The sequence below is a fragment of the Lutra lutra genome, chromosome 9 (assembly GCF_902655055.1).
Source record: "Lutra lutra chromosome 9, mLutLut1.2, whole genome shotgun sequence".
NCBI classification, from domain to species: Eukaryota; Metazoa; Chordata; class Mammalia; order Carnivora; family Mustelidae; genus Lutra; species Lutra lutra.
Genome location: NC_062286.1, coordinates 6,477,661 through 6,503,898, shown reverse-complemented (window position 1 = coordinate 6,503,898; position 26,238 = coordinate 6,477,661). Strand labels below are relative to the sequence as shown.

The following is a 26,238-nucleotide window of genomic DNA, read 5'->3' as shown; positions in this document are numbered from 1 at the left end:
CTGCCTCAGCCTCAGCGGGTAGACTGTTCCCTTGGCCAGCAGAGAATCTGGCGGAGTCTGCCCCAACTGGAAACTCTAGTCTTCAGCTTCTCAAGGCCAAGGACTGTCAATGAAACCCTGGGTATCCAGTGGGTGCTCAACTATTGAACAGATGATATCCGAAGCCCCAAGCCAAGTGTGGAAAGGAGCTGTCCATACTAGCACTGGAAATTCCGGCAGACATAAGGAAATGGGGGAGCAAAACACGAACAGAGTTCACAGGCCAACTGTTTACTGAGAAGCTTCCACCCACTCCATTTTGTAACACGGGAAAAAGAAACATGATGAACATAAGTGATTTAGTTAAGATGCAGAGCCTGTTAGGGCGAGAGAGGAGAATGGAAGGGAATTCCAATGTCCCCTTCGATGCTCCTTCCATGTGCCCTCACCAGAGGATCTCCTGAGACACTGTCTCATCTCCACTATCCTTGGGGAAACAGGCACTGCTGAATGAAGAAAGAATTAATGCACGACAGTCAATGTGATCCAACCAAGAACACAAACACTCTAGAAGTGAAGGGCCAAGTGGAGGAAGCCGCAGGAGTCTGGAGAGAGGGAGTTTTCAAGACGAAAGCAAGAGGAGGAGGAGAATAAGGGAAGGGTGTTCAAGGCAGAGCATGTTCAAGACATGAAGGCATGGAGAGGAAAGTGGCAGCTGTGGTCGTCCTCTAGGAAACCAGGACAGCTAGCGTAGCTAAGATAAAGTAGGCCAAGGGCTAGAAGGGACAGACAGACAGACTTGAGTCAGAGTTCCACTTTTATCTGAAGACAACAGCAAGCCCCCTGACTTCTTGATAGTTTTAAAGGTTTCTGAAGCATAGCATTTTAAAATTTTGATGAAATTTGTCTATTGTTTCTTTCATCATTTGGACTTTAGATGTCACATCTAAGAAACCCTGACTTACTCGAAGGTCATGAAGATTTATACCTATGTTTTTGTCTAAGAATCTTTCATGGAATGCCTGGGTGGCTCAGTGGTTAAGCAGCTGCCTTCGGCTCAGGTCATGATCCCAGCATCCTTGGATCGAGTCCCACATCTGGCTCCTTGCTCGGCAGGGAGCCTGCTTCTCCCTCTGCCTCTGCCTGCCATTCTGTCTGCCTGTGCTCACTCTCTCTCGTTCTTTGACAAATAAATAAAATCTTAAAAAAAAAAAAAAAGAATCTGAGTTTCAGCTCTACGTTTAGGTCTCGGATCCATTTTGAGTTAATTTTTGGTTATGGTGTGAGATAGGTATCCACATTCATTCCTTTGCTTGTGTCCATCCAGTGGTCCCAGCATCACGTGTTGAAAAGACTGTTCTTTCCTCACTGAATTGTCTTAGTGCCCATGTTGAAAAATCGACTGGCCATATGTCTAATGGTTTCTTTCTGGACTCCCAATTCTGTTTCACTTATCAGTAAGTCTGTCCTTGAGGCAGTACCACATTGTCTTTTTTTTTTTTAAACTGTGTTATGTTAGTCACCATAATGTACCACATTGTCTTGATTATTACAGCTTTACGGTGAGTTCTGAAATCAGGAAGTGTGAGTCCTCCGACTTGTGTTCTTTTTCAAGACTGTTTGGACTGTTCTCAGTCCCCTGCATTTCCTTACAGTTTTTAGAATCAGCTTGTCAATTTCTGTAAAAAGGAAGAGGGGAGTTTGACAGGGATGGCACTGAATCTGCCAATCAGTCCGGGGGCTGTGGCCATCTGAATGGCATTAAGTCCTCCATTCCATGAACATGGTCTGTCTAGCACAGGCTTTTTTTTTTTTTTTTTTTTTTTTTAATATATATGGGACTGTGAAATATATATGGGACAACTCTGCAAAATAAGAAAATTAAAAGAAAATCTTGATCTGAGAAAAAAATGATGTGCTCAGCCTCCCATTATTGAATTGAGAACAAAGCCTAAACAAACAGACCCCAAAACAGGAGAAATGTCGTCATTTTTCACAGAGAGTTCACACAGCACTCCTGCCTCCAGACAACCAGGGCAAACAACTCATTCATCAGGTGAGGACGGTGCCAGTTTCCACATTCTCTCAAAAGGGCAGAATGTTAGCACTAGAAATCTAGAGCAAACCCAGCTTTAAGTACTAGTGGGAATAAAAGCGGTGGAGGAGAAACAGAGAAGTTGCTCACCTATACAAATGTCTGTGAAAGACTAAAAATAAACCTGTCAAAAGACTAAATTGCACAACCAAGAAATACGACTATTGATTTAGGGAGAAAAAAAAAAGCCCTGCACAAAGTGAGTGGGGAGTCATGTGACAACACTGCTGGAAGTGCTCACGCCAAGCATATTAATCAGGACACTCACAGGCCTTGTGAGCAGGATAAAGGGCGTTCCTCTCTTCAGCAGAATCAGACCCTTCTCCAGAGACTTTAAGGAAGAAATTATGGTTTTATTCTTTGCACTAGGCATTTCCTGAATCAATTAAAACATGGAAGCAAGTCTGCAGCTGTGCAATTTAAAATGTGTAAGTAAGAGGAAAGTAATCTGTTTGACATGAAATTGAATCTGCTTTAGAACTAATTATTTCAGCATCTTTAAGGTGACCTCTAGGTAAGCCAACAAAAACGGCCTCTCTTCACCTGCTCATACAGGTATTTTATACAATAACTGACCAGGTAAAGGGGCGACAAATGAAGTCTGTGTTTTCACATAACCAAGACTGCAGCTCAATGAAATATAATCCAAGAGAAAAGAGCCTGTATTTCTGAGGAAAAGAAAAATCTAACACACAGAGAGGCAAGTGGCTGGGGGCTGGGCTATCCACGTTACCCGGGCTCTCGGAGCCTATCCATCACACTCTGCACTTCCCTAGAAAAGCCAAGGAAGCCTAGGGCTTGACTGAGCGAGTCTTACAACATGGAGACTGTCCGTATTTCTAAATCACACAGGTTAAGTGGGCATTTTCTGGATGCTCACAAGGCACATATCCTCTATCCTGTGACATCCCTGCAAGTTCTCAGACTTGGAACCATCCGTGACCCTAAGGTTCATGTGGCCATATGAAGTGTTACATATGGGTCCTGCCAAGACAGATTAGCAGCAGATTTAATATTTGAGGAACAGGGGAAAAAAGAATGATGACATTGCGTATGTTATACACATAAAGGTTTACTCATTACATCAGAAGTAACCCTGAGATCCCAAAACCCTAGAACATCATAAAAACTTACACACTTTAAGGGCGCCTGGCTGGTTCAGTCGGTTAAGTGTCTGGTTCAGTTCAGGTCATGATCCCAAGGTCCTGGGATCGAGCCCCACATTGGGCTCCCTGCTCAGCAGGGAGTCTGCTTCTCCCTCTCCCTCTGCCCCTCCCCCCGGTCATGTGCACGCTCATGCTCTCGATAATAAATAAATAAATAATTAATTAATCTTAAAAATGAAAACAAACTCACACACTTTATCTGTCTTACCTCTTAGAAAGTCTGTATTCAGATAATTCTTGTGATGAACGGATTGCCAAGGAGTCACCCCTGGATGCTTAAAGTTTCTCTACCAAGGGAGAGCGGTAATGTCCAAGTATGTCCCACACACGTCCAGGCACCTTCTCAGGGCACAACAGGTGGCCCACTCTCACGGACACAACCAGGAGCTGGAGGCTTTACTAGGCAGGCGCCAAGCCACGGTCTAAGAACAGCACTTTCAAATCTCACTCCCACACGTTCTCCATTATCTCTGGGTATTTTTTAAGAACCTTCTGTCTGATACGTGGTGTTATTAAAGTCACATAACCTGGCTAAAGGGAACAGGCTTGCAGTGGAATAGACAAGGGTTCAAATCCAGGCTCTGACACTGCTGCGTGGGCTCCAGCAAGTACGCTTTTCTCCCCTCTCAGACTCCCGCTGCACCTGTGGACTAAGCCCAGCTGCCCGCGGCCTGTTGTCTGGATTCTAGTCGCAGTTATCAAGTGCCTGGAAAAACCGCAGAAATGAGGCAAGCAGGCATGGCTGAAACACAGACAGACTCTGATGCTGCGAGGGGACAGGCAGTGGTGTGTGGAGGCAGGCAGTCGGGGAAGCAGGAGAGCCGGGGATCAGGAGTGGGGGCGATCACTGGAGGTTGGGGTGGGGTGGCTCCTAAGTCAGGGTGGGGAGGAGCGTCAAGTGGGCCGAAGGACGGCCTATCAGAGACAACACCCCAACTTCCATCACTGTGCAACCACCAAGTGTGGGAATTACTTATTTTCTTGGTTCACTAGGGTTCTTCAGCATCTATAAGCACAGTCTCCGTTAAATGAATGAACCAACTACAACCTATTTCTCAAGACAATGTGTGGAGTGCTTTATAGAGACTCTGCTCTAGACCTCGTAACAACTCTCCGAGGTTGGATGGCTCCTAACAGTATCATTCCTGTTGCACAGAAGGGACCAAGGTGTTGGGGGGGATCAGGTAACTTGGTCCACGCCATCCTAGTAGGAAGTGAAGACCTACGGTTAATTCATGCTCTTCTGCTCTGCTGGACAGTTTCGCAGGCGAATTTTCCATCCTGCTCAGCACTGGCCCACCTGCCCCACCTGCTGGGACTCTGCGGACTCTGAATCCCCTCCAAACCCACATTCCCAACACACGAAGCTGCCCGGCACACACACCCGTCTCCGACACAGGGGAGATACCTGTCCTGGGAGCTCCCCACCCCTGGAGCTCTCCCCAAGTTTCTGACCCTACCCCCAGACTGCATGCCCTTCAAGAGGCCAGAACTGTTATCTATCTTACTCTGTGCGGTGCCTGGCCTAGAGTAAATGCTAAGAAAATGGGAGTTGAGGGTGCCTGGGTGGCATAGTCAGTTGAGCCTTTGGGCTCTGATCACGATTTCACAGTCATGAGATGAGGCCCCGCATTAAACTCCGTGTTCAGTGCGGAGTCCGCTTGAGACGCTCTCTCCCGCTCCCTCCCCACAACTGCTCTCTCCCCAAAATGAGTAAAATCTTAAAAAGAGAGAGAGAGGGGAGAGAAGAAAATGGGAGTTGAATGTGTAACCAATGAACAAGTCTTCCATGCAGGGCAAACTGAAGGACAGTCAGGCCACTGGGAGCTTGGCAGAGAGACAAGGAAGTGAACACCTGGCCGGAGGGGTGTGATTAAAGCCAGATTCAGGCATGATAAGATACGGGAGCCTACACCAGAAAAGCCTGAGCCAGAAGCAAATTCTGGCCGTCACAGAACTATGCTCCCTGGACAGCACGTACTGTTCAAACACATCCCTACAGGACAGGGACACTTGACTAGTGGGAGCACAGGGGGCCCTGGGTGGCTCAGTCGGTTAAGCGTATGCCTTCAGCTCTGGTCATGATCTCAAGGTCCTGGGATCGAACATTGGGCTCCCTGCTCAGTGGGGAGCCTGCTTCTCTCTCTGTGCCTCCCTCAGTTTGTGCTTGCCCTCTCTCAAATAAATAAATAAAATCTTTTAAAAAAGAGAGAGAGAGAGAGAGAAAAGGGGGGAGCCTAAAGCTGACATAAAGAGAGACCACACCTGAGATGTCCAGAGTGGGAAAATCATTGGGGTGTCAGCCCTCTGGCCTACCAACACCCACTCCCAGAGGCCGAGCCCTCCCACAAGAGGCATAAGTCTGGGTTCTCAACAGCGAACAGCAGAGAAGCCACACACCGACAGTGAGGTTTTGTCAGAGAACCTGCCAGCACTGCAGTGGAATCTGTCCATAGGACTCCACTGAGACGGGACATACGTGGATGGGGAAGCAGAGAAGGCTCATGCAAGAATGAGCAGTACTGGACGGCTTTAACTTTCCCAGGTGTTAAAACTACGATGCACAGGGGCGCCTGGGTGGCTCAGTGGGTTAAAGCCTCTGCTTTCGGCTCAGGTCATGATCCCAGGGTTCTGGGATCGAGCCCCGCATCGGGCTCTCTGCTCAGCGGGGAGCCTGCTTCCCCCTCCATCTCTGTCTGTCAAATAAGTAAATAAAATCTTTAAAAAACAAAAAACAAACAAACAAAAACTACGATGCATATATAGGCATTTACTGCACAGGTATTTCTTCTATAAGCCCCAAAAATTTCGTAATAAAAGTGCAAAAATCAAACATCACAATCTTCTTCACAGACAGCAAATACCGAAAAATACGAATGCCAGGAGGTATGGGGGCACCGGGATCCTAACGGCACAGTCTTCTTCCCAAAATGTGACAATGAGAAACAGCCCAAAGCCGCCATATACAAGAGCCACGTTCTTCACAAAGACCACATGACTGAGGTTTGAGACCCACAGGAAGGAAACCGGAGAGCGGCTCCCACCAATCATCAGTGCAGTCTCCCTGGGGCATGTTACCTAATTCACATGAACTGAAATCCTTTAGTCGCTTAACTGACGGAGCCACCCAGGCAACCCGTGAACTGAAATCATGCAGCAAGAATTTTTGTCAACGTTCAATAAAAACTATCAACACCTTCAGCTTTCTAAGTCTGAGAGAGAGAATCCAAATAAAGGGAATGAGAGCTAAATAAGGAGAGAATTCTTGCTGTAATGGGAAAAGACGGGACCTCAATCGTAAAATGTCTTTAATAATATATAAAATTCCACTTATCCACATTTCCTTTTTCCCGGTGCCTGTGTTCAAAGACCATCCGATCTATGGAATACCATCATCAAAAAGCAATGCAGAGATTAATACAACCAGTACGACACAACCACGGGCAGGAGACTGGAGAGTTCCATCTTTGGGCGAAAGCTGAAGAGGAGCAGTAAAGAAGGTTCTTAGGATCCCTCTGGGCAGTTGTGGGCAGCTGGGCTGGTCAACAAAAACACACGAACTCCACAAACCGTAAAGACTTCTGGTGTGTGCTGGTGGATTTGCTACACTTTTCTGCAAAGCCATAAGTTAGCAGCTGATGACAGGCGGAAATTTCCCCAAACCTCCTAATTCGGCTCAGCCCAAGTAAACATGGCCTTTGTACTGTGCCCAGAGGACCATTCAACTCCAGCCTCTGCTCTCCTCTATTGTAAACTTGAGCTTGGCTTTGTGGGTTTGGTGTTCCTCTTCAGACCAGAGCGGCTCTCAGCGCCCCCAAGAGCTGTGCTGGGTTGCTGGCTGCTCTGACAGCGCTGGGGCTCCCACAGCAGCATCAACGCTTCTAGTCACATCTAAGCCACTATTTTCTCCATACTCCAAGATCTCTTTTTCCATTTATTCTTCTGCTTATTGCCCACTTTTGGGAGCATTAAAGTGTCAGGATCTATATTCTCCAGACCGGGGGGAAGCCACCATCCCACGGGTAATTTCCAGCACTCACATACGACTGATCTGCCAACCTCACTTAGCTGACTCATGTCCATCGAAAGCCTAGTAAATGAGCAATATGGTCCCACAATGCGATGGCCGGCGAGGCACAGAAGGCAGGAGGGCACCCTCAAGCTGCTCAAGGTCTAGCTAGAGAAAAAGCATCGGTGCACTTGAAGATACAGCCAATAACCCATAAGGAGTCTGTCCTGATTGAAAGAACAGGAACTCAGATCACCGGGGCTGGGGTGAGCAGAGGGGGTCTCCAGAAGCACATGAAGAATTCAGCTAGGTAGCGGAAGGGGAGGGAAGGGGTGAGTCACTCTGCTTCCAGGAAGGGACAACAGCAAATGTATAAACCTCAAACTTGGAAATTTTCCATTCAGTAGTATTTGTGAATCCAAATTCTTTACCCTTTAATAAAACCCACAGAAAGGGTTAAAATTAAAAATGCTACTGGTGGGGGCGCCTGGGTGGCTCAGTGGGTTAAAAATGCTACTGGCTATTAATGTATGCATGGAAGGAAGTAATTTAAATTCACGAAGAAAGCATGCAAAACTCTCCAATTGATTAAAATGCTGAACTACTTACTCTCCTAGACTTCGGTCACAAAGGTAAATGCATTTGGGAGAGAAACAACAATATTCAGTTTTAGTACAGGAACTTAAAATTGAGCATAGCAAACTGCCCACCGTGACCTTCACGCTCTGCTAAGTAGTTTAATCATTATTTATCTGAAATTGACTAGCTATACATTTAGATACATTCCTTTATGTACAAGGAAGGGGATTATGTTAAATTTCATATTATAATACCCACCCTGCAGTAAACAGATCGTAGAACTACCTTAAAAATTTACTTTTTAACATGTTTTTAAAAATCCTCCAAAACACTGTCACCGTGAATGTGTCAGCATGCAGGAAAGGGATTATAGGAAAGAGATGATCCCAGAGAAACTGAGGGCTCCTGCTCATGGAAATGCCACTGTAAGAGCATCTAGGTCCCCATGTTTTACAGAGTGGGATCTCAGGGCTGAGGGTGCAGGTGGCTACCTGGTACCTGGTGATGCCCAAGTGGGCTGCAGCCACATATACAGGGCCATGGAAATCACAAAGTTCCAGGCAGAAAATCAACAGCATTGATACTGAGTACCCGTGTAACAGATGTTGAGAGCTACTCATCTAAGACTAGAGAGTGGAGAAGGGGTTATACACTGCCATGAAGGCTGGGTCTCCAGTAAACAAACACTCGCCCCATGAAATAAACAGATCTAAAAAAATGGGTTTCAGAAAACCAAACTTACGGAGTAAACCAAACACTCAGTGCTGGCCCAGTAGAGCCCCGGAGTGGACCGTGAGCGCCTGGAGGACCTGAATGTCACATTCGTCTGTCCCAAAGCCTCCGAGACACAGGTATACAAGAGCCATCTTTCAAAATTAAATCCCCTCACCTCTTTCTGTTCAACCTGCAGAGCTGATTTCAGAATATCTCGAAGCTGTATCAGCTGCCTTCTTTCTTCATCCTGGGCCTGTTTGATCTTTAAAAAACAAAACAAAGAGAGAAGCAGGGCTGAGGTGCAGGGAGGTGCTGAAGGTCACAGGGCATGGCCACAGAAATGCAACAAATGCTTCCCTCCCCACCACCAGCCAGGACAGCGATGGCCACGGGGACTTCATCGTCCATGGGGCACCACCCGGCTGTCAGCTTACAAACGTGGGATCATACAGAAGCAACGTTTAAATCAAAGCATTCATTGCATAAAAACTGTTTCAACACTCATTTATGTGGGAGGGAAGCCGCTTACTGTGTGAAGGTCTGTTGAAAGTGTCTCAATGGAAGGCTTGAGGCTCTCAACTGCTTTCAGTCCGTCCTGGAAAAAACTAAGAGGAAAAAAAGAGACAGAGATAGTGTTTCATAAAAGAGGAAACAATTCTACTACATGGAGAAAACACTCGTTTAAAAGAAAGTGAGTGAACTCATGACGTAATTCCTGGGGGAAAAGACTATATAAAACAAACTTCAAAATATCAGGCAAACAAAGAATAAAATGACACTTAAATCGGCAAGAAGTGACAGAAAAGGACCCGCAGTAAGTGTAAGTGTTTATAATTGCTCTTGACCCGTATGAAAGGAGCCCTAAATTTTCAGTGTATGATGGGAAGCAGGCACCTACAGACAAAAGGCAGTGAAGGCGCTGGTTTGGGAATGGAAAAGTCTGAGGTCAGAAAAGCATGGGACATAAGTAAGAACTAGACACTAAGAAACCTTCCTGCACAGTCAACAGCTAAGTGGAAAAGAGAAGGCGGACGGGGAAAAAAACAAACAAACAAACCCAAAAACAAAGCAAGTCTGATGCAGGGGAATGGCCACACCCCATCTACAGAGTAGGGAAATATGGCTGGGGAACTTGAGATCACATATCAAAAGGAAACTTTTTAAAGCCCAGAACTCCATGCTTGTGAAGTCGTTTATAGTAAGTGATGCAGGAAATATAAGAGGAGCTAGACAAGTTTCTCTGCACCACGGCGGGTCGATGCTCTCAGCACTGCCTCTGATGCATGCCATAGAACCCTTTTGAGGGGAATGTAGAAAATACTTTCCCATAAGCTCAGAGCAAAGTTCAAAATGTAACAAGGCCCTGTATGATTTGGCTTCTGCCAAATCTATGTCCCCAAGCTTCTATGTCCCCAAGCTTCAGGTAGCATCATTTGCCCCTTTAAAGCATTCACTAGATTCCAGAGGTAACAGCCTTCTGTCAATGGCCATCAGATCCTTCCTGCCTCAGGCCCTTTGCATATGCTATTTCAGTTTTCCAAAGAGTTCTCCCTGCAGATATCTTCTGTTTTACCTAGATTATTCCCACCCACTCTTCAAACTTTAAGTTAGCTATCACACTTTGTTAGTGAGGGTTCCATGACCTCTTAAAAGAAGTCTCCTTGCTATAATGCCTCAGAGCACTGTCTCTTGCTTCAAAACCCTTAGCACAGGGCACCTGGGTGGCTCAGTTGGTTAGGCAGCTGCCTTCGTCTGCCTTCGTCTCAGAGTCCCGGGATCAAGTCCCGTGTCAGGGTCCCGGCTCCCTGGGGAGTCTGCTTCTCCCTCTGACCTTCTCCCCTCTCGTGCTCTCTCACTGAATCTCTCTCTCAAATAAATAAATAAGATCTCTAAAAAAAAAAACACATACACACAAAAACCCTTAGCACAACTAGCATTATGTAGTCATTAGTGTGATTATTTAAAATATACCCACCCTCCCTTAGATGCAAAGTTCTAGGAGATTGAGAGCATGGTATCCACAAAGCCTGGCACATTTCAAGCACACGGTATTTGTTGAATGAAAACATAAATTAATGAAGGAAGGAAGGAGTCTCCAACTTCAGCCAGGTAACTGGAAGGAGATGATCTTCAAAATGTGATCTGGGTTTCTCACGTGTTCACGCAAGATGACGTTCACCAACTCTGAAATTCAGCAAGGGTCCTGCGGGACCTTCCCAGGTGAATTATGCAAGGAACAGACGGGGCTGTGAGGGCAACGTGGCACGACCCTGAATACAGTAATTCCGAGGAGGAAGGGAAATATACACACAGGATGTGGGTTCTGAACCATTACTAGCCAGGCATGAGGAATCACAGAACCTGCACTATGAGAATGTTCGAAGCTTAATTTTTAGATATATGCATAACTCTTTACTTTATATTCTCATCCCTACATTTTACCTAATGCTTTTTTCTTGAACATGGAATATGCTTGGGATACGGCAACGGTGACTTCTCCAGGGCTCTGTGTCCACTGTCTTCTGACCTCTGAGACCCTGAGATTATGACCTGAGCCAAAATCAAGAGTCAGACACTTAACTAACTGAGCCATCCAGGCGCCCCACGTACCCTCCTTTTTTTTTTTAAAGGTTTTTTTTTTATTTGACACAGAGATAGAGAGTACAAGTAGGCAGAGTTGTACCCTCCTTCTTAAGGCATGTTTTGGCACCTAGGTATGCCCTCCCTCAGGGAGAGAGTTTCAGGCCTTAGAGAAAGTTTCAAAGAAAGGGGCTCTGTCCCCGCTTTGCTGGCTGTTGCCACTGTGACTTTTTTTTTTTTTTAGTTTAAATTTTATTTTTTATTTTATTTTTATTTTTTGTTTTTATTTTAAATTTTATTCTTAAAATTTTATTCTCTATACCCAACATGGGGCTCGAACTCACAACCTCAAGATTGAGAGTCACGTACTCTACCAACTGAGCCAGTAAGAGGCCCCATCACTCTGACATTTCCTTTTTTCCCCCTTTTTAAAGATTTTCTTTATTAGAGAGAAAGAGAGAACAAGTTGGTGGGAAGGGCAGAGAGAGAGAGAGAGAGCAGCAGAACCCCGCCGAGCAGGAAGTTCGATGTGGAGCTTGATTCCAGAACCCTGAGATCATGACTTGAGCCAAAGGCAGACACTTAATCAGCTGAGCACCCCCTGCCCCGTGGTCACCCCCACTGTGACATTTCTAAGTACAAACCCTGGCACATGTTTCTTAGGTTGAACCATTGACACTTTCCCAAGCTTCAATCAAACAATGTTTACCATCAATATTACTAAATATCAATTTTGTTTTTTATTAAATGTTTTCTCCCCAGCCTGACCAAACTCTCAAGCCTTTAAAACACGCCCACTGTGATTCAATCTTCAAGCTCCCACCAAGCAGGGTAGCCTCTCCCTCTGGCTACAGGCTTCATGAGAGCACCCCTTCCTCATGGCCCAAGACCCACCTGCCCTCCGCACCCTCAGCCTGTGTCTCATTCAACGGCATTATCCCAAGTACACCAGGCAACAGCTGGTCATCGTGGTTCTCAAAGAACAAGTGAACTCAACATTCGTCACCACTAGAACACGGCTGCTTTTGTTTTATTATCCTTTTAGAGACTGCCCTACTTCTAGATTCCAAAGCCTCAACCTTCAACAGCAAAGGCTATTAAGACAGATTTTAAGGCTATTCCAGGAGCTAGGCAGAGATGCAACTTCTTTCTTTAAATGAAATAAAAAACAAAGAACATGAAAATACTTCAAGAACACTGAAAGTAGGGGCGCCTGGGTGGCTCAGTGGGTTAAGCCGCTGCCTTTGGCTCAGGTCATGATCTCGGAGTCCTGGGATCGAGCCCCGCATCGGGCTCTCTGCTCTCTCGGGGAGCCTGCTTCCTCCTCTCTCTCTGCCTGCCTCTCTGCCTGCTTGTGATCTATCAAATAAAAAAAAAAAAAAAAAGAACACTGAAAGTGAAAAGCAAAAATGAATAAAATGCAAGGTAACAGATATCTAGGCAGTTCTAAGGGTGACCACCAAACATGACTCCAGAGTCTAGTCTACACCAAGAGGCCTCTTCATACCTGCAGAGACAGCGGCCTGGGAGAATGCGTGGTGGCCACGCAGGCTGCCCCAGGCCATCGGTGCACAGCGCCCACTTGGGGTGAGGATAGGAGACTGGGAACGCTAACTGGGGAACATGCAGGAGCTCCCAGAACAAAAAGTGCACGGCCACATGGTCCTTTGTCCAATGGCTGAGTCACTCCAGCTCTGCATTTTATCCCCCAGAATGGGAATTAAGAAAGTCAAAGCTGTGCAAGTGAGCTGAAGGACAGGCAGTACACACACAGGCAGTGTACACACACACACACACACACACACACACACACAGGAAGTAATGGAAGATTCATCGTTTTTAAAGGTTACTGAGCTCATGCCCATAAAAGGCCAACTAGTTCACTTTTCCACAAGTGGTCTGTTGCTACCCAACGGATCAGTTTGGGCAAAATAAAGAGAAAAAAGGAAATCCCAGAATAGTATCTTAGAAATAAAATATTAGCAAGGAAGCGACCCACTTCCTAATCTGCCTCACACGAGGTTACAAGCATGAAAACCAAAGAAGTCATCCGCATGGTAATCACGAAGCTAGGATTTTGAGTCTCTATAAAATAGTTCGTCTCGGAAATTCTACAAATTAGGGGTCTTTCTCCATCCTCCGAGACTCTTCCTCCAAGCCTGGAGCCCTTCCTCTAACCCAGGACGAACCACACGGCACAGCTTCCTTTGCTGCTGGACCTCAACTGCTTCACAGACGCACAGTCATCAACGCTGTATCACAAATTCCAAAGTCAAGCTGAGTCAACAGTGCAACTCACCACAACAACTATGTGCCAGGTACATGTACCGCGCACTGAAGATGAAACAGGTCAGTGTCATGGCCTCGTTCCATAGAGAAGACCCAGTTTGGTGGGAGACACGACAGTGTAAAAGATACCATCCTGGAGATACAGAGCTGGGAGAGTGATAATGCAGAAGGAAGAGAAGTAATTCCAGCAGGGGAAGACCGGGCGACTTTAAAGGAGCAGTAGGCAGGTCTCAAGGATGACCAGAAGCTAGGGGAAGGCACAAAGGGAGCAGCAGGACATTCTAGCAAAGAGCTATGTGTGCGAAGGTATATCAGTGTGGGACACAGACTGTTTGGGGACAAGTGACAGACAGGTGGGGCAATTCAACCTCCAAGGATTTCTCAACAACTGGCTTTGTCAGCAGTCTAGGCCAAGACAGCACTGTTCCCGGATGGTGCCAGGGCAGGACTGTGTCCTTAAGTGATCGCCCACACCCCTCCTCTTTGTCTCTTAGGACAACAGGAATGGAACTGAGAAGTCTTCCCAGATGTTTCCCATCAACTCTGCCCTCTCTCCTCCCATCGCAATGTTCCACCTGTTCACAGCCATGCCCACTCCCTAGAACTGTTACATATTTTCTCCTGTGTTTACTGCTTATCCACGCCATCAAAACCGAAGGTTCATGCGTACGAAGTACCATAAGAACCTCAAACAGTGCCTGGCACATAGCAGGAGCTCAATATCTGCTCAATGAATCCCCTCCTTAAAACTTTCGAGAGCTTCCTAATACACTCAGAATAAAATCTAAAACCTTTCACAAGGCTCCTAAGGCTGTCCACATTTCTTGCCTTTCCGTCGGTTTCATGTCGCACCACCTCCCCTCACTCATTATGCTTATGTTGCGTTGGGCTTTTTCCTGCCTTGAGATCTAGACTTTGCCTGGAATGTTCTTCCCCTACTCCCTATCTGCTAGATCCTTTAGATCTTCGAATACATGTCTCCTCAAAGAGGCGTGCGGCTAGTTAAAAATGTATTTGAATATCTACTATGCGGCTAGGTACTATGTCTGGAGGCTGGAGAACACAGCAGGAAGAGGGAAAAAAAAGAAGAAAAATCTGTGTCTGCCCTCAATCTTGATTTCAATCAGGTCCTTCTCTTCTAGTCTTTCTCAGATTCCAACACTTCCAAACACGTTTCAAATGTGCAATCATAAACCTATTGCTTAAGCCCACCTACCTACCTAATTCGAGCAGGGACTATGTCTGTGATGTACATTCTTCTATCTCCGGCAACCAGGATGGTGCCGGGCACATGGCACCCACTCAGCAAGTGAGAGGTGAGCCAGGGGCCGGTCTGTGTAACAACTGCGGTCAGGCAGAAGTGGGGGGAGCGAGCGAGCGAGTGCAGCACGATGAGGGTCAGGCTGTGTAGGGCCCACATGCGGGCCAAGCTGAGTACAAATACATCTGATCAGTACTATAGATTTTTATATTGTTTACTTTTATTGTTTATTGAGAAAGATTCTTAAACCTACGTGAGGTAGCCCCAAACATGGAAGCTTCTCCTCTATCATATTCAGCCTCTTTAGCTCAGCATTATCACTTGCTTTATAGGATAAATAATATATCGGGGCGCCTGGGTGGCTCAGTTGCTTAAGTGTCTGCCCTCAGCTCAGGTCATGATCCCAGGGTCCTGGGATCGACCCCAGCTTGGGCTCCCTGCTTAGCCAGGAGTCTGCTTCTCCCTCTCCCTGTGCCCCTCCTCCCTCTCCCTCAAATAAATAAAATCTTTAAAAATATACATATATGGAAGTATTTCTTTGATTTAATATACTGCATTAACCCCATTTAATTTTTTGCAAACAAAAACCATCTGTGAATGTGTTAGATCAAATAGTATGTCCCTCTGCAGAAAAGAGCAAAGTAAATACATCTGATCAGTACTATAGATTTTTATATTGTTTACTTTTGTTGTTTATTGAGATTCTTAAACCACAAAATTTGCCCTTTTAAAGTGTACAATTCAGTGGGTTTAGTATATTAACAAAATTGTGCAATCATCAGCACCATCTCGTTCCAGAACATTTTCACTACCCCAAAGCGCAGTCATTCCCCACTCCCCCTAAGCTCTGGCAATCACTCATCTGTAGAGCTGCTTATTCCTGATCTCCCAAGTAAATAAAAACCTACAGGATATGGCCTTTGTGTCTGACTTCTTCCATCTAACATGATTTTCCAGGGTTGCCGTGTTAATAGCACGGGTTAGTACTGCGCTTTATGAGGCTTTTAAAGGAGTACGTATTTTCCCCGATCCAACATTATGTTATCTACAAAAGTGGCCATAAAGACAGAAACAGCTGAAATAACATCACAACAAAGAAAAAGAACTTACTTGCACTGGGCATGAAAATATTTGATCAGATTCTGAAGTAAATCCACTCCCTTTTTAATCTTAATTTCATTGACCTTCAGCAGATACTGTTAAGAAAAACACAAAAGGGTATGTCAGACCCAGAACAGGCTCCTGAGAGCAGAGATCGGCTTCTCCGCTTCTTGGACAGCTTCCACTGTGGGGAGAGGTCACGGCAGGTGGTGAGTATTTTCTGAAACACCAGAAACTACGTATTTTTCTCATTTTGGTGCCAAATGAAATATCCGACGTCCAGGTAATTAAATATTTAACTTAAGGCACCAAGAACTCCTAGTAGTAAGACGCTGGATCTTAACCCGCTAGAGCACATTTTCTTGGAGCTGCACAGAGAAGGCAGATGGTTGGAGTGAATGGGCTCTTTCTGTCCGCATCCTCCTGCGCCACCCACTGCCCCTTCTCCGGGCAGGTCATGGTCTGCAACACTAACTGCCACTGTTCAGTAGTTGAGACTCCTGTCACCACGTCTCTAATCCTGGCATTGAAGAAAATGGGACTGTTATAAAAACGAAATTTTAAATCGAAATGAGCGAAAGCCATTTTTAACTTGGAGAACTCAGGAATGATCACTAAAATATCAGGAAGTCCCAGGAATCTACAAAACCAGCCTCAGGAAATCCATTTGTTCTTTGCTAAAGTTTTATAGAACAAAGACTCCATAAATTCCCTGGCCCCTCCTCTGTCAGGAAGTGGCATAAAGAACTCCGAGAACATGTCATCCCCGAGACTGGATGCCTCCAGAAGAGCGGCCACCCCTGCTGACCACACAGGCTTTGCAGCCATAACCTAGGAAGCTCATGGTCAAGTCACAGAGTCCAGCCGGAGAGAGGAAGCTGCTCTGAGACAGTCGACAACAAAATCTGCTTTTCCTACATCAAGCACCTTTACGTGTTCTCCTTCCCTCGGTCTGACACTTACTCACTGTTAACTGAATAAGATGCTTGGCAAAGCCTCAAAATGCTTACGTGGTTAATAAGATGGTTCACTTTGACTTACGTTTAAGTCAAAACTTAAAATGTAGACCTTTTGACACAGAAATTCTACTTAAGGGAACTTATTCTCCAAGAGGATAATTGTAAAAGTTTACAAAGATGATTAGAAAACAAGGTTCAGTGCAGACTTGTTTGTAAAAGTAACGAATGGCAACCCAAATGTAACAAATGGAAAATTAAAGTATGGTTCAGCCGCACACAAAAATTGCTATGTAGCCATGAGGCCAATAAAGCAGAGACTTTCCGGCACCGAGAATGCCCATGACATATGAGTGAGTCAAAATAATCAGGTTAGAAAGCACCAGTAGAGAACAATCCTGTTTATACAAATTATTTTTATGAAGGTACAGAGGAATATATGAAAGATGTCAAAGCACTTATCTTCTGGTGAGTAAAATTTGGGGTAATTTTTAACTTCATATATATAGACTAATTTTTAAAAGAGCCTATTTTTATAATCACAGAAAACCAACAGGATCTCTCATACGTTCCCCATGCACAGATGCTCTGTCCTACCTATTTATTAGGGCAAACTGAATTTCTCTAAAAAACTCATTTTGCATTTAAAATAAACACCTGAAAGCCATCCTTCTAGCTTCGATTTTGGGCAACTAAAATTTTAAACATCTAAATGGTGGAAAGCATTTATGAACCTTGAGATGTCTTGTGCGAGGATCTGGTTGAACAATTTTACCATGATCAAGTTCAGCCATCTATTCACTCTGAGATGTCAGATTCGGGGGGCGGGGGGCGCGTTGCGGGGGCTGCTTTTCAAGTGTTCCTCCTTCCCCCACGGACAGCACATTCCAGCCCACTTCTGTTTGGCCCTCGTGGCCATCCTTCATGGGATGTGTCCTCCTCTGGCAACTCCGCCTCTGCTTCTGCATACGTCAGGCTAACTGCCAGAGCTCCGAGGCTCAGCACACCTGAGGACCCAACCTCCCCACCCCCCCCGCACCGCTGGGGGGGTTGGGGCTGGCCCAGCAGGTGTGTGACCGAGAGCCAGCCTCTAGACAGTACCTTTCCAGCACAATGGACTATTTCACCAGAGCACAGGACGCGTTCACCTAGACCTGGAGGGGAAAGGTGACTTGTCTGGTGCACAGCACAGCAAACAGTGCGGCACCCCTCACTTCACCCCTTACTTCAAAAACACACTAATCGAGTTTCACAATTCACTAGACGTTTTTCAATAAGCAGTCTTTTGCAGAGTTTAAGAAAATGTGTTTCCTCCTTACCAGCCAAAAAAAGAGAGCATAACCTGAACACAACATACATACACACACCTGTTCCAAACCCATTCTTTGTAAAATACCGCTAGGTAATTTTACTGCAATTATACAAAAACAATACCTAGTATTTGTGTAACAGACAGCAATTTCCCATCCCATCTCAGACCTCTGGGCTGATTCCTCTAACACCGTGTGAAATGGGCCAGGCAGGTATTGTTCCCTATGAGGTCTGTTTGCAAAACAAAGTGGATCTAAAAATAACCACTCTCCTCTCTACAGTAAGACTGGGAGCTTAGTTAACTTTCTAAATATTCACTTAATGGAAAAAAAAAAAAAAGCAAAGGAAGAACAAAGGAACAAAGAAGACAAGAGACACAAAACAACAACAGACAGCAGACTTACATAAATGCAACCACATCAGTAGCAACGTCAGATGTGAACAGATGAAACAATCCCATCAAAAGGCAGAGATGGTCAGAGTAGATGTAAAAAACACTGTCTACAGGAAACACACTTTAGAGTCACAGATACACACAGGCTGAAAAAGAAATTCCATGCAAACAGAAAAGAAGAGAGCTGGAGAGGCCATCAGGCTAATAACCTGTCCTCCATCCTGTAACTGGTTCTGCTCCACTGACCAGTTAAGAGATCGCTCTGGGAATAAAAAGTCATTTAAATAGACTCCTAAGATAGACACTTCTAAAAGCTAGACCCTCGTTGCAATCAACAAACATTCTGAAGTTCAGAAGTGCCGTGTGGCTTAGCTCTGCTGCTGCCTGCTCCCGGGGCACTGAGAGCACACTGGGTCCGCTTTAGGAGCTGTCGTGGTCGTCCCCATACTGTGCACACGGAAAGCTGAAGTCGGCACGGCCTTGCACGCGCGCCGTCAAGCTCAAGGGGCTTCATCTCCACTACCAGGTGAGTGAACCCTCAGGCAGAGCTGGGCGTGGTTTCCAGAGGTGTTTTTTTTAGAAAGACCCACAAGCAAGGCATAAAAAGGCTGGAAGCAAAGGCCTTCAGGATGGGTTTCTGGTATTTTCCACCCCTCAGCCTCTAGCAGGGACCCGTCCCAGAGCGTCAGTGCTGCCCTTCCCCGCCCCCCCCCCCCCCCCCCCCCCCGCCCCAGAGGCAAGGGCTAAGGCAGCAGAACAGAGCAGACCAGAGGTGCTCCTGAGGGCCTCCTGCCTTGAGGAGTGAGTCTGGGGAGAAGCACTTTGCAGGCCGGTGGCTCAGCTTCCTGTAGAACTTGGTTTTCTCTCTCTCTCACTCAGACCACGAGGGCCCAGCTGCAGGTTTTCTAGCTGCCTTCTCCCTGGCCCTCCTCACAGATTCCACCGTATAATGGGAACCAAGACACCTCATTAAAAACACTAACGGAGAGACAATTGTAGCAACGTACCAGCACCAGGTAAGTCTGGGTATGTGTAGGAGGCCAGACAGGACGTTTCTTTAGATCCTTCTCTACCTTTAATTAATGGCTAGTGTTAGATTCAGCTCAGCCCACCCTCAGGCTTCCCTAGTAAGAGAAATTGCACAAATGGGAGTCCACTGACGCATTGGTGTGCCGTTGGAAGCCTCGGGGAGGTGTGCGCTCCTTGAGGAGTTCACAAGCCGGTAAAGGCAGGCTGCCTACAGCCCACCTAGAACCCATAACCGGCTGGAATCTGCACAGGCCCCTCCCAACCCCGGCACCCTGGGGCTCACCCTGCACATCGGTAGCTGCAGCCTGCACCCCCAGGGCTCCCCTTGCACATCTGGAGCCCGAGTCCACACTCCCGAGGCTCTCCTCACACATCTGGAGCTGGAGTCCATACCCCCAGGGCTCCCCTCGCACATCTGAAGCTGCAGCCCGCACCCCCAGAGCTCCCCTTGTACATTTGGAGCCAGAGTCCATAACCCCAGGTCTCCCCTTGCACATCTGTAGCCATAGTCCGCACCCCCGGGGATCCCCTCGCACACTGGAGCTGCAGCTCACACCCCCCCCACTATCACCTTGCACATCTGGAGCCAGAGCGCACACCCTTGGGGCTCCCCAAGCACATCTGGAGCTGGAGCCCGCACCCCTCGCTATCACCTCACACATCGATAGCTGCAGCCTGCACACCCGCTATCACCTTGCACATCTCGGGCCAGAGCCCACACCCCCAGGGCGCACCCTGCACATGTGGAGCCCCAGCCTGCACCCTGGGGGGCTCACCTCGCACATCTGAAGCTGGAAAAGCCGCCGCTCCTTCTCCATCTCTTCGGCGATTTCAGCCCCACTGATTTCGGTGCGAATCATCCCATGCAGCTTGGCGTGCTCCTTCTTCTCCTTCTCAATTTTGGTTCTGCAGCAGAAAAAGCAAAGATGAGCTGAGATGCCTCAGGCATGGCGCTCCAGACTACACGGGCTGCAGGGATCCCATCACCTGGCCTGCAGGGATCCCGTCACCTGGCCTGCAATACAAGCGTGCGGGAGTCTTTTGGAAATAAGACGGCCTCTTAACTTAATGGAAAGTTAAGTGCGTTTGGTCATAAGAGTGTCAAATTTGGCCCTTCTTGTTGAGTACTGGCTCAAAAAATACCTTCCTAAGCACCTACTCTGTGCCGGGTCTGGGTCAGAAGGACAGAAAGCCTGCCCCACCTCAGAGGTTTCCTTTAGGGCGGCACGTTGTCCGTCTGTCCGTGTGTCTGTCAGTGTGTCCGCTGAGCAGCACAAAGGGGGGATGCGTGGCGCAAAGACTCCCTCCCTCCTCCACATTCTCTCTTCTCCTCTCCACCTGCCTCCTGGCCGAATGAGGTCTTGCTAGGGCTCTGCCTCAACTAGGACAGTGCTCGTTGTTGCAGAACAAATCTCGCACGTAAATGGTGAGTCACTTTCAAAAATTTATCCGAGAATTATTTGATGCTTCCGCACTCCCAGGTTCTGTGATTTTGTGAGTGATTCTGTCCCCGCTCTACATATGTTCTCATTGTACAGAATTTGATCTCATTCTCCTTTCAAAGCTTCTCCTTTCGGAACGAGGAGTCTCTCTGACAACCCTCTTCAAACCCCTCACTCCCCAGGTCTGGTAAAGGGCAGAAGCATCTCACTGGGGGCACTCGAGGGCGGCGGCAGTGGCTGAATGGGAAGCCACCTCCTGGCACTGGCTCAATGACCCTCTCGCTAGCTGACCAGAAGCAAACCACTGAGTCCTGGCGTCTGTCTATAAAGCAGGAATGGTGGTCCTTCCCCGTCGAGGGCACTGCTCCGTATCCAGACGCAGGACGCTAAGGGCCAGGAGCTTCTCTGGCTTGAACAGACCTTCAGACACTCTAACCCCCTCTCTGTGCTCATCTGTGAGTACATGCCATGGGTGCGATCTGGAATCTGGGGAGCCAAACAACTCTGAGCACGGAAATCTGGGCATGGAAATTCAGGATTTCCAGGAGGGGACAAATATGAAAGGTTTGGTATTCCTGGGCTTGAGCTTTGTGATCCTTCATCCAAGGCTTCATCAGCCCGGTGCTGGACTTGATACTGGCCCCTAGGATCATGACCTGAGCTGAAGGCAGACACTTAACCGACTGAGCCACCCAGGAGTTCCCCAGGGCTGGTTTGAAAAACAACACCCCCGGCCCCCTCCACAAATCCCAAGTCCAGTTAAATACTTATAGCTACATCTGGAACCGCTTTCTTCTTAACACCTCTCGCTTTACCAGACGGCTTCATGCTGAAGTTTCTATTTCCACTCAGAAAACTCTACATTGTTACCCAACGCACAGTAATTACAAAGCAAACATGAGACATTTAAAAATATTTTCTCTCAAGTATTTACAGTAATTGAAACCACTATCCCCACAATCACCAGCCCAATCCTAGCGAGCCAAACTCTCCCCTGCTCGGAAGGAGGGAATGTGATCTGAAGTGTGCCGAGGACTGCCGGAAGCCGACCAGGAGCAGGCCCGTCTCCAGTGGACACCGCGCTGCACGTCCCAGAACCCACCGACACTTTCTTCCTGTCCTTACGGCAGACCGAGCCATCAGATAAGGCTAACGCGGGGAACTGTAACAATCTCTCTTTTCTCTCTTCCTACACCATAGTGTTTCAGGGAAAGTCAGACACAAAGCCAAAAGCAGACGACTCTTGCAAATCACCAGGAACATGAAGTCCAAAAACGGTGCTGCTGCCGTAACGGTGACAAAGTGGGGAAAACTTTTTTTTTTTAAAAGAAAGAAACATCTGTCAACAAACCTGACCTTAATGTCCTTCAATTAGCTTTTCTGAAAATTACATTCTGTAACCATTATGACATTGCAGAAAAGGGACCTGGAAAAACTCGTTGAAGAGGTCTGCAGCATTGCTGAATTTAGATGCCGAGTGTGAAAGCATCTGGCCTCGTCATGAAGCCCAGCAACATGGGTTTAAGTGGATTCTTCCCTGGGCAAAGGTTTATTTAGAAAATACCTTCAAGCAATTAAAGCTCAATTTAAAATTAAGATCTCCAATTATCTGCATTTAAAAAAAAACTGAAACACTCACATTTTTGTTTCATAGTCCTTCCACGCTTTATCAAAGGGCTTTTTCAGATCCTGTAAACAGAGAGGCATAAATTAAACAGAACTAATTTTGGCTTCTGGGCAAGACAACTTACTTATTCCTAGACTAGTCCTGAAAGAAGCATTAATTTCTGTAATAAATGATGTATACGATCCCATGAAAAATAAAGAACTTAGAGCTCAGGCTTTGAGTGAGCCCAGCGGCATGCCACACGCGCACAGAGGAAGCGGACAACACCGGTGCGCACGCGCTGTCCGCTACAGTGCGTGTGAACCCATGGCCCATGGTGTGTGACCTACACCCTCCCCAGAGAAACACCTCGTTGGCAAGAGTTTTAGTACCTCTCTCCACCCAAAAAAAAAAAAAAAAAAAAGGGATTCTGACTTTTTCAATGAACAGGGGAATGTCCCCTGAGAGATATACCCCTGATTTGGGCCCAACAACAACGATATCAAAGCCCTTCGCTTTCTCCTGGGGTCTCCTGATTCTTCTCTTCGATCTAGAACTTGGGACCTCATACGCTCTGATAGAGCCTGGCTCAAAAGCACATACTGAGCCACTGGAAATTCTATCAAGTGGTTCCTACCTATGGATGTGCCCTTTAACAGGGTTCTTTTGTAAGAAGAATCTCATTTTGGGGGGGAGGTTTATTTTTTATTTTTTTGGCTCTTCACTGGCCTTACGACAAGGCCAAAGCTCACAGCCCGGCATCTGAGGCCTTCCAGGAACTAGTCTTCCCCACCACGGACTCCTCTCCCACTCCTGCCCCAGACTCAGGGCTTCAAGCCACACTAAAAGCCTCAGAAGCAGCGCCCCATCATGCTCCCCCGAACCTGCATGTGTGTCCCTCTGCTTTATGTGCCCTGCCCCCTACCCCACTGGCTAACTCGACAGATGTGTTCTCTAGGACCCTGGCCCGGGACAATGAGGAAGTTCCTCAGTGTCCTAACGGCTCGCCAGGCCCGGTGCCCTGCATGACAGGCTCTGGGAGCGAAATACTGAGAGGTCCCTGCAGAGGTCGCAGAGACTGGCCAGCCTCAGCTTCCAGAGGAGCCAGATGTGACCGGGAATCACGTGCAGATCCAACCGGAGAATCTGATCTAAGAAGCGGGGCACAATCCCCTGCCCCGAGGATCACACACCTCCTGTGCCGGTGATGGGCCGGGGCGGGTACTGCTTGGCGTCTGCTACAGACCCCACTCGAGCCACCCTCTCCGCACCCGCACACGCAACAACGCACAGCGTTGGTGCCGACTGGTGGCAAGGCGCTCCCTGAACAAGGAACGTCCTTTGGAGGACAAAAATATAAAATCGGCTCGAGCCTTACTGGTGCAGAGTTTCCTGCTGGGAAACTACATCCTTGCAAGGACACTCTTCTGCCCAGTGGTCAACCAGTGACACACTGGCCGGAAAACCACGCTTCCCTGCACAGGCTTCTCCACTCAGCTGAGAGAGGGTGAAAACCACTTAAGGGCCTCAAAGGAGCTTCTCCACCGCCCCCCCACCCTCCTGCCCTTCCCACGTTTACAGCGCCAGCAGGATGACCAGAAAGGCTGTGGGTCACCAGCAGTACGGCTGAAAGGTGGTGCGAACATAGCAAAATGAGGGAAACTGAGGCAGCAAGCAGCCGTCCTGCCATCCAGTAGGAAGGCACATGTGTGTCATGCCTGGACAGGCTGGAATGACCGCGACTCTACCTGCCCCAAGGACTGTCCCCGGTGAGCTGGGTCCTGGACAGCTTACCCCTTTCACTCCTTTCAGGTCCCCCTTCAGCAAACTGTCCAGAGGGAAGGAGATGATGTTGTTCATATTCTGAATCTAAAAAGCAAACAAACAAAATTCTTATTTGATGTCCTTTTTAATCTGAAGAAAGGACAGCAAGACGCTAGAGAACATCTGGTAATAATCAACCTTCCCTGAAAACCCAGCTGGTGCGAGTGCCACAGCCTTATTTATTCCTATGCTCCGCTCCTCGTGGCGGACTCACCTTGCAGATAAAAACACAACTCACAGAAAGTCTGTGTCTCTCAACTCTTCACAACAGTAACAGCCTTCTACTATTAAACTATGAAGTTTGCAAAAAAGATCATCATTATGATGAAGAAAAATTATTTTGAAACCGATGGCAGAACCACTTTAAAGATACCGAATAGAATCACAAACACACACTTCCTCTCTCACTCACAGCTCCAAAATCCTGGGCTATGCTTTACTGAAGTCTCAGGCCCACATACCCCAATCTCCCCAGAACAGCCCCCCGCAGGGGAACTCAGAACGAAGAAGAGAACGAGGGGACCCCTGTCTCTTCGTGAATGTGTAGGAGTCAGTGTTCAGAGAGAGGAAAAGAAACGAGTGTGTGTTGCACGTGTTGTGTATGTGAGGTGTGGGGTGTATGTGGGACGTGTGTGTGTGTTGTTGGAAAAGGAGAAAAATGAGAAAAGGAGGGAGAGAGGTCTTGAGGTACTCTGTTCTTCTCCCTGAAGCACGAAGGCAAGGGATGGAGGCTTAGCACGTTGTCACCACAGATGAAATTGACTAGAATCAAGCCTGACACACACTTGGAGCACACTCACAGCGAACAAGGCTGTCCCCACTGGCTGCCAGTGTGGGAAGTGAAGACACCAAGCTTTGGCTGGGAACCATTAGGCACCGGCTCCCCACGTTCTGAGGCCCACGGAGTCCCTCCCCGGCCACAGCTGAGATCTCCTTTCTCCCATCGCCCTAAGTCAACACAACTGCCAGCTGGTACTGCCGGGGCCTTGTGGCGCGTGTGTCACTTTGGGATGCGCACACCTAGACTGTGGCCTATGAAAGAGGAGAGGCAAGTCAGGGCTTCGGGACCATAAGCATTTATTCTTACCACCGAGCAGAGGAAATTTAATTTTAGTAGAATTACCTTGAATAGGAAAACCACCTCTGGGCCCAATTTTTCAGGCAACATGGGATCTGATTTTCATACACTATTCGGCATATGAATCCTCGAAATGGGAGGAAGAAACTGACTTGAAAAATAGTACAAAGGTGTGCGACAATGCCTGCCCCAAACCACCAATCCTGCCAAATAAATGATCGATTCATGACTGTCGTTACAGAAATGCCTTTTTTGGGTAACAATGGTCCAAGGCTTCCACAGCTCAATGTCTGTCACGCACCTGGCAGCCCTCCAAGGCGCAACGGAATCAGAGGGGACTTGCGAGGATTAGCCGGAAGGGTTAGGTTTTTAGAACACTGAGAAGCAGAGTTAAGGCGAGGTCTCAGGGATGACTGGAAGGCACAGTGACGAACAGAAGGCCGTGCCGGTGAATCACGTCTGACAGCAAACACACCTGGTTTCCGCCGTAAACCGTGGCAGGAGGAACCCCGAGTACAGAGGGTGCCGCACGCCTGTCTCCTTCTACACCTGCCCCCACCCGCCTGCCATCCCGCCAGCCCTGCTGCCTCTGGCAGGTCCCCCCTGCCCGGCTCCTCTCTGCGCACCAGCTGCTCTCCACCAACTCCCCACGTGCCATTCTCACTGCCACATTCCTGGGTGGGTCTCTCAGCCCCTCCTCTGGAGGAGGCTCCTGGCCACCAGCCCCTACGCTCCGCGTGACCCCTCCTCTCCCCTGCAGTGCTGTCAGATTCATCCCGGGTGGTGCCCCTGATAAGGGCTGAACCGACTCCTGCCCTTGGGACC

General features: G+C 47.6%; 1 protein-coding gene across 1 annotated transcript in view; it reads right to left on the bottom strand.

Moving 5' to 3' along the window:
- The window catches only part of ASAP2 (ArfGAP with SH3 domain, ankyrin repeat and PH domain 2), a 169,785-nt gene that overhangs the window by 49,237 nt on the left and 94,310 nt on the right, over positions 1–26,238 (bottom strand). The window contains 6 exon segments of the mRNA XM_047744070.1: positions 8,718–8,804; positions 9,072–9,147; positions 15,783–15,868; positions 20,240–20,369; positions 22,545–22,594; positions 24,306–24,380. Coding sequence (XP_047600026.1) covers positions 8,718–8,804; positions 9,072–9,147; positions 15,783–15,868; positions 20,240–20,369; positions 22,545–22,594; positions 24,306–24,380 — 504 coding nt within the window.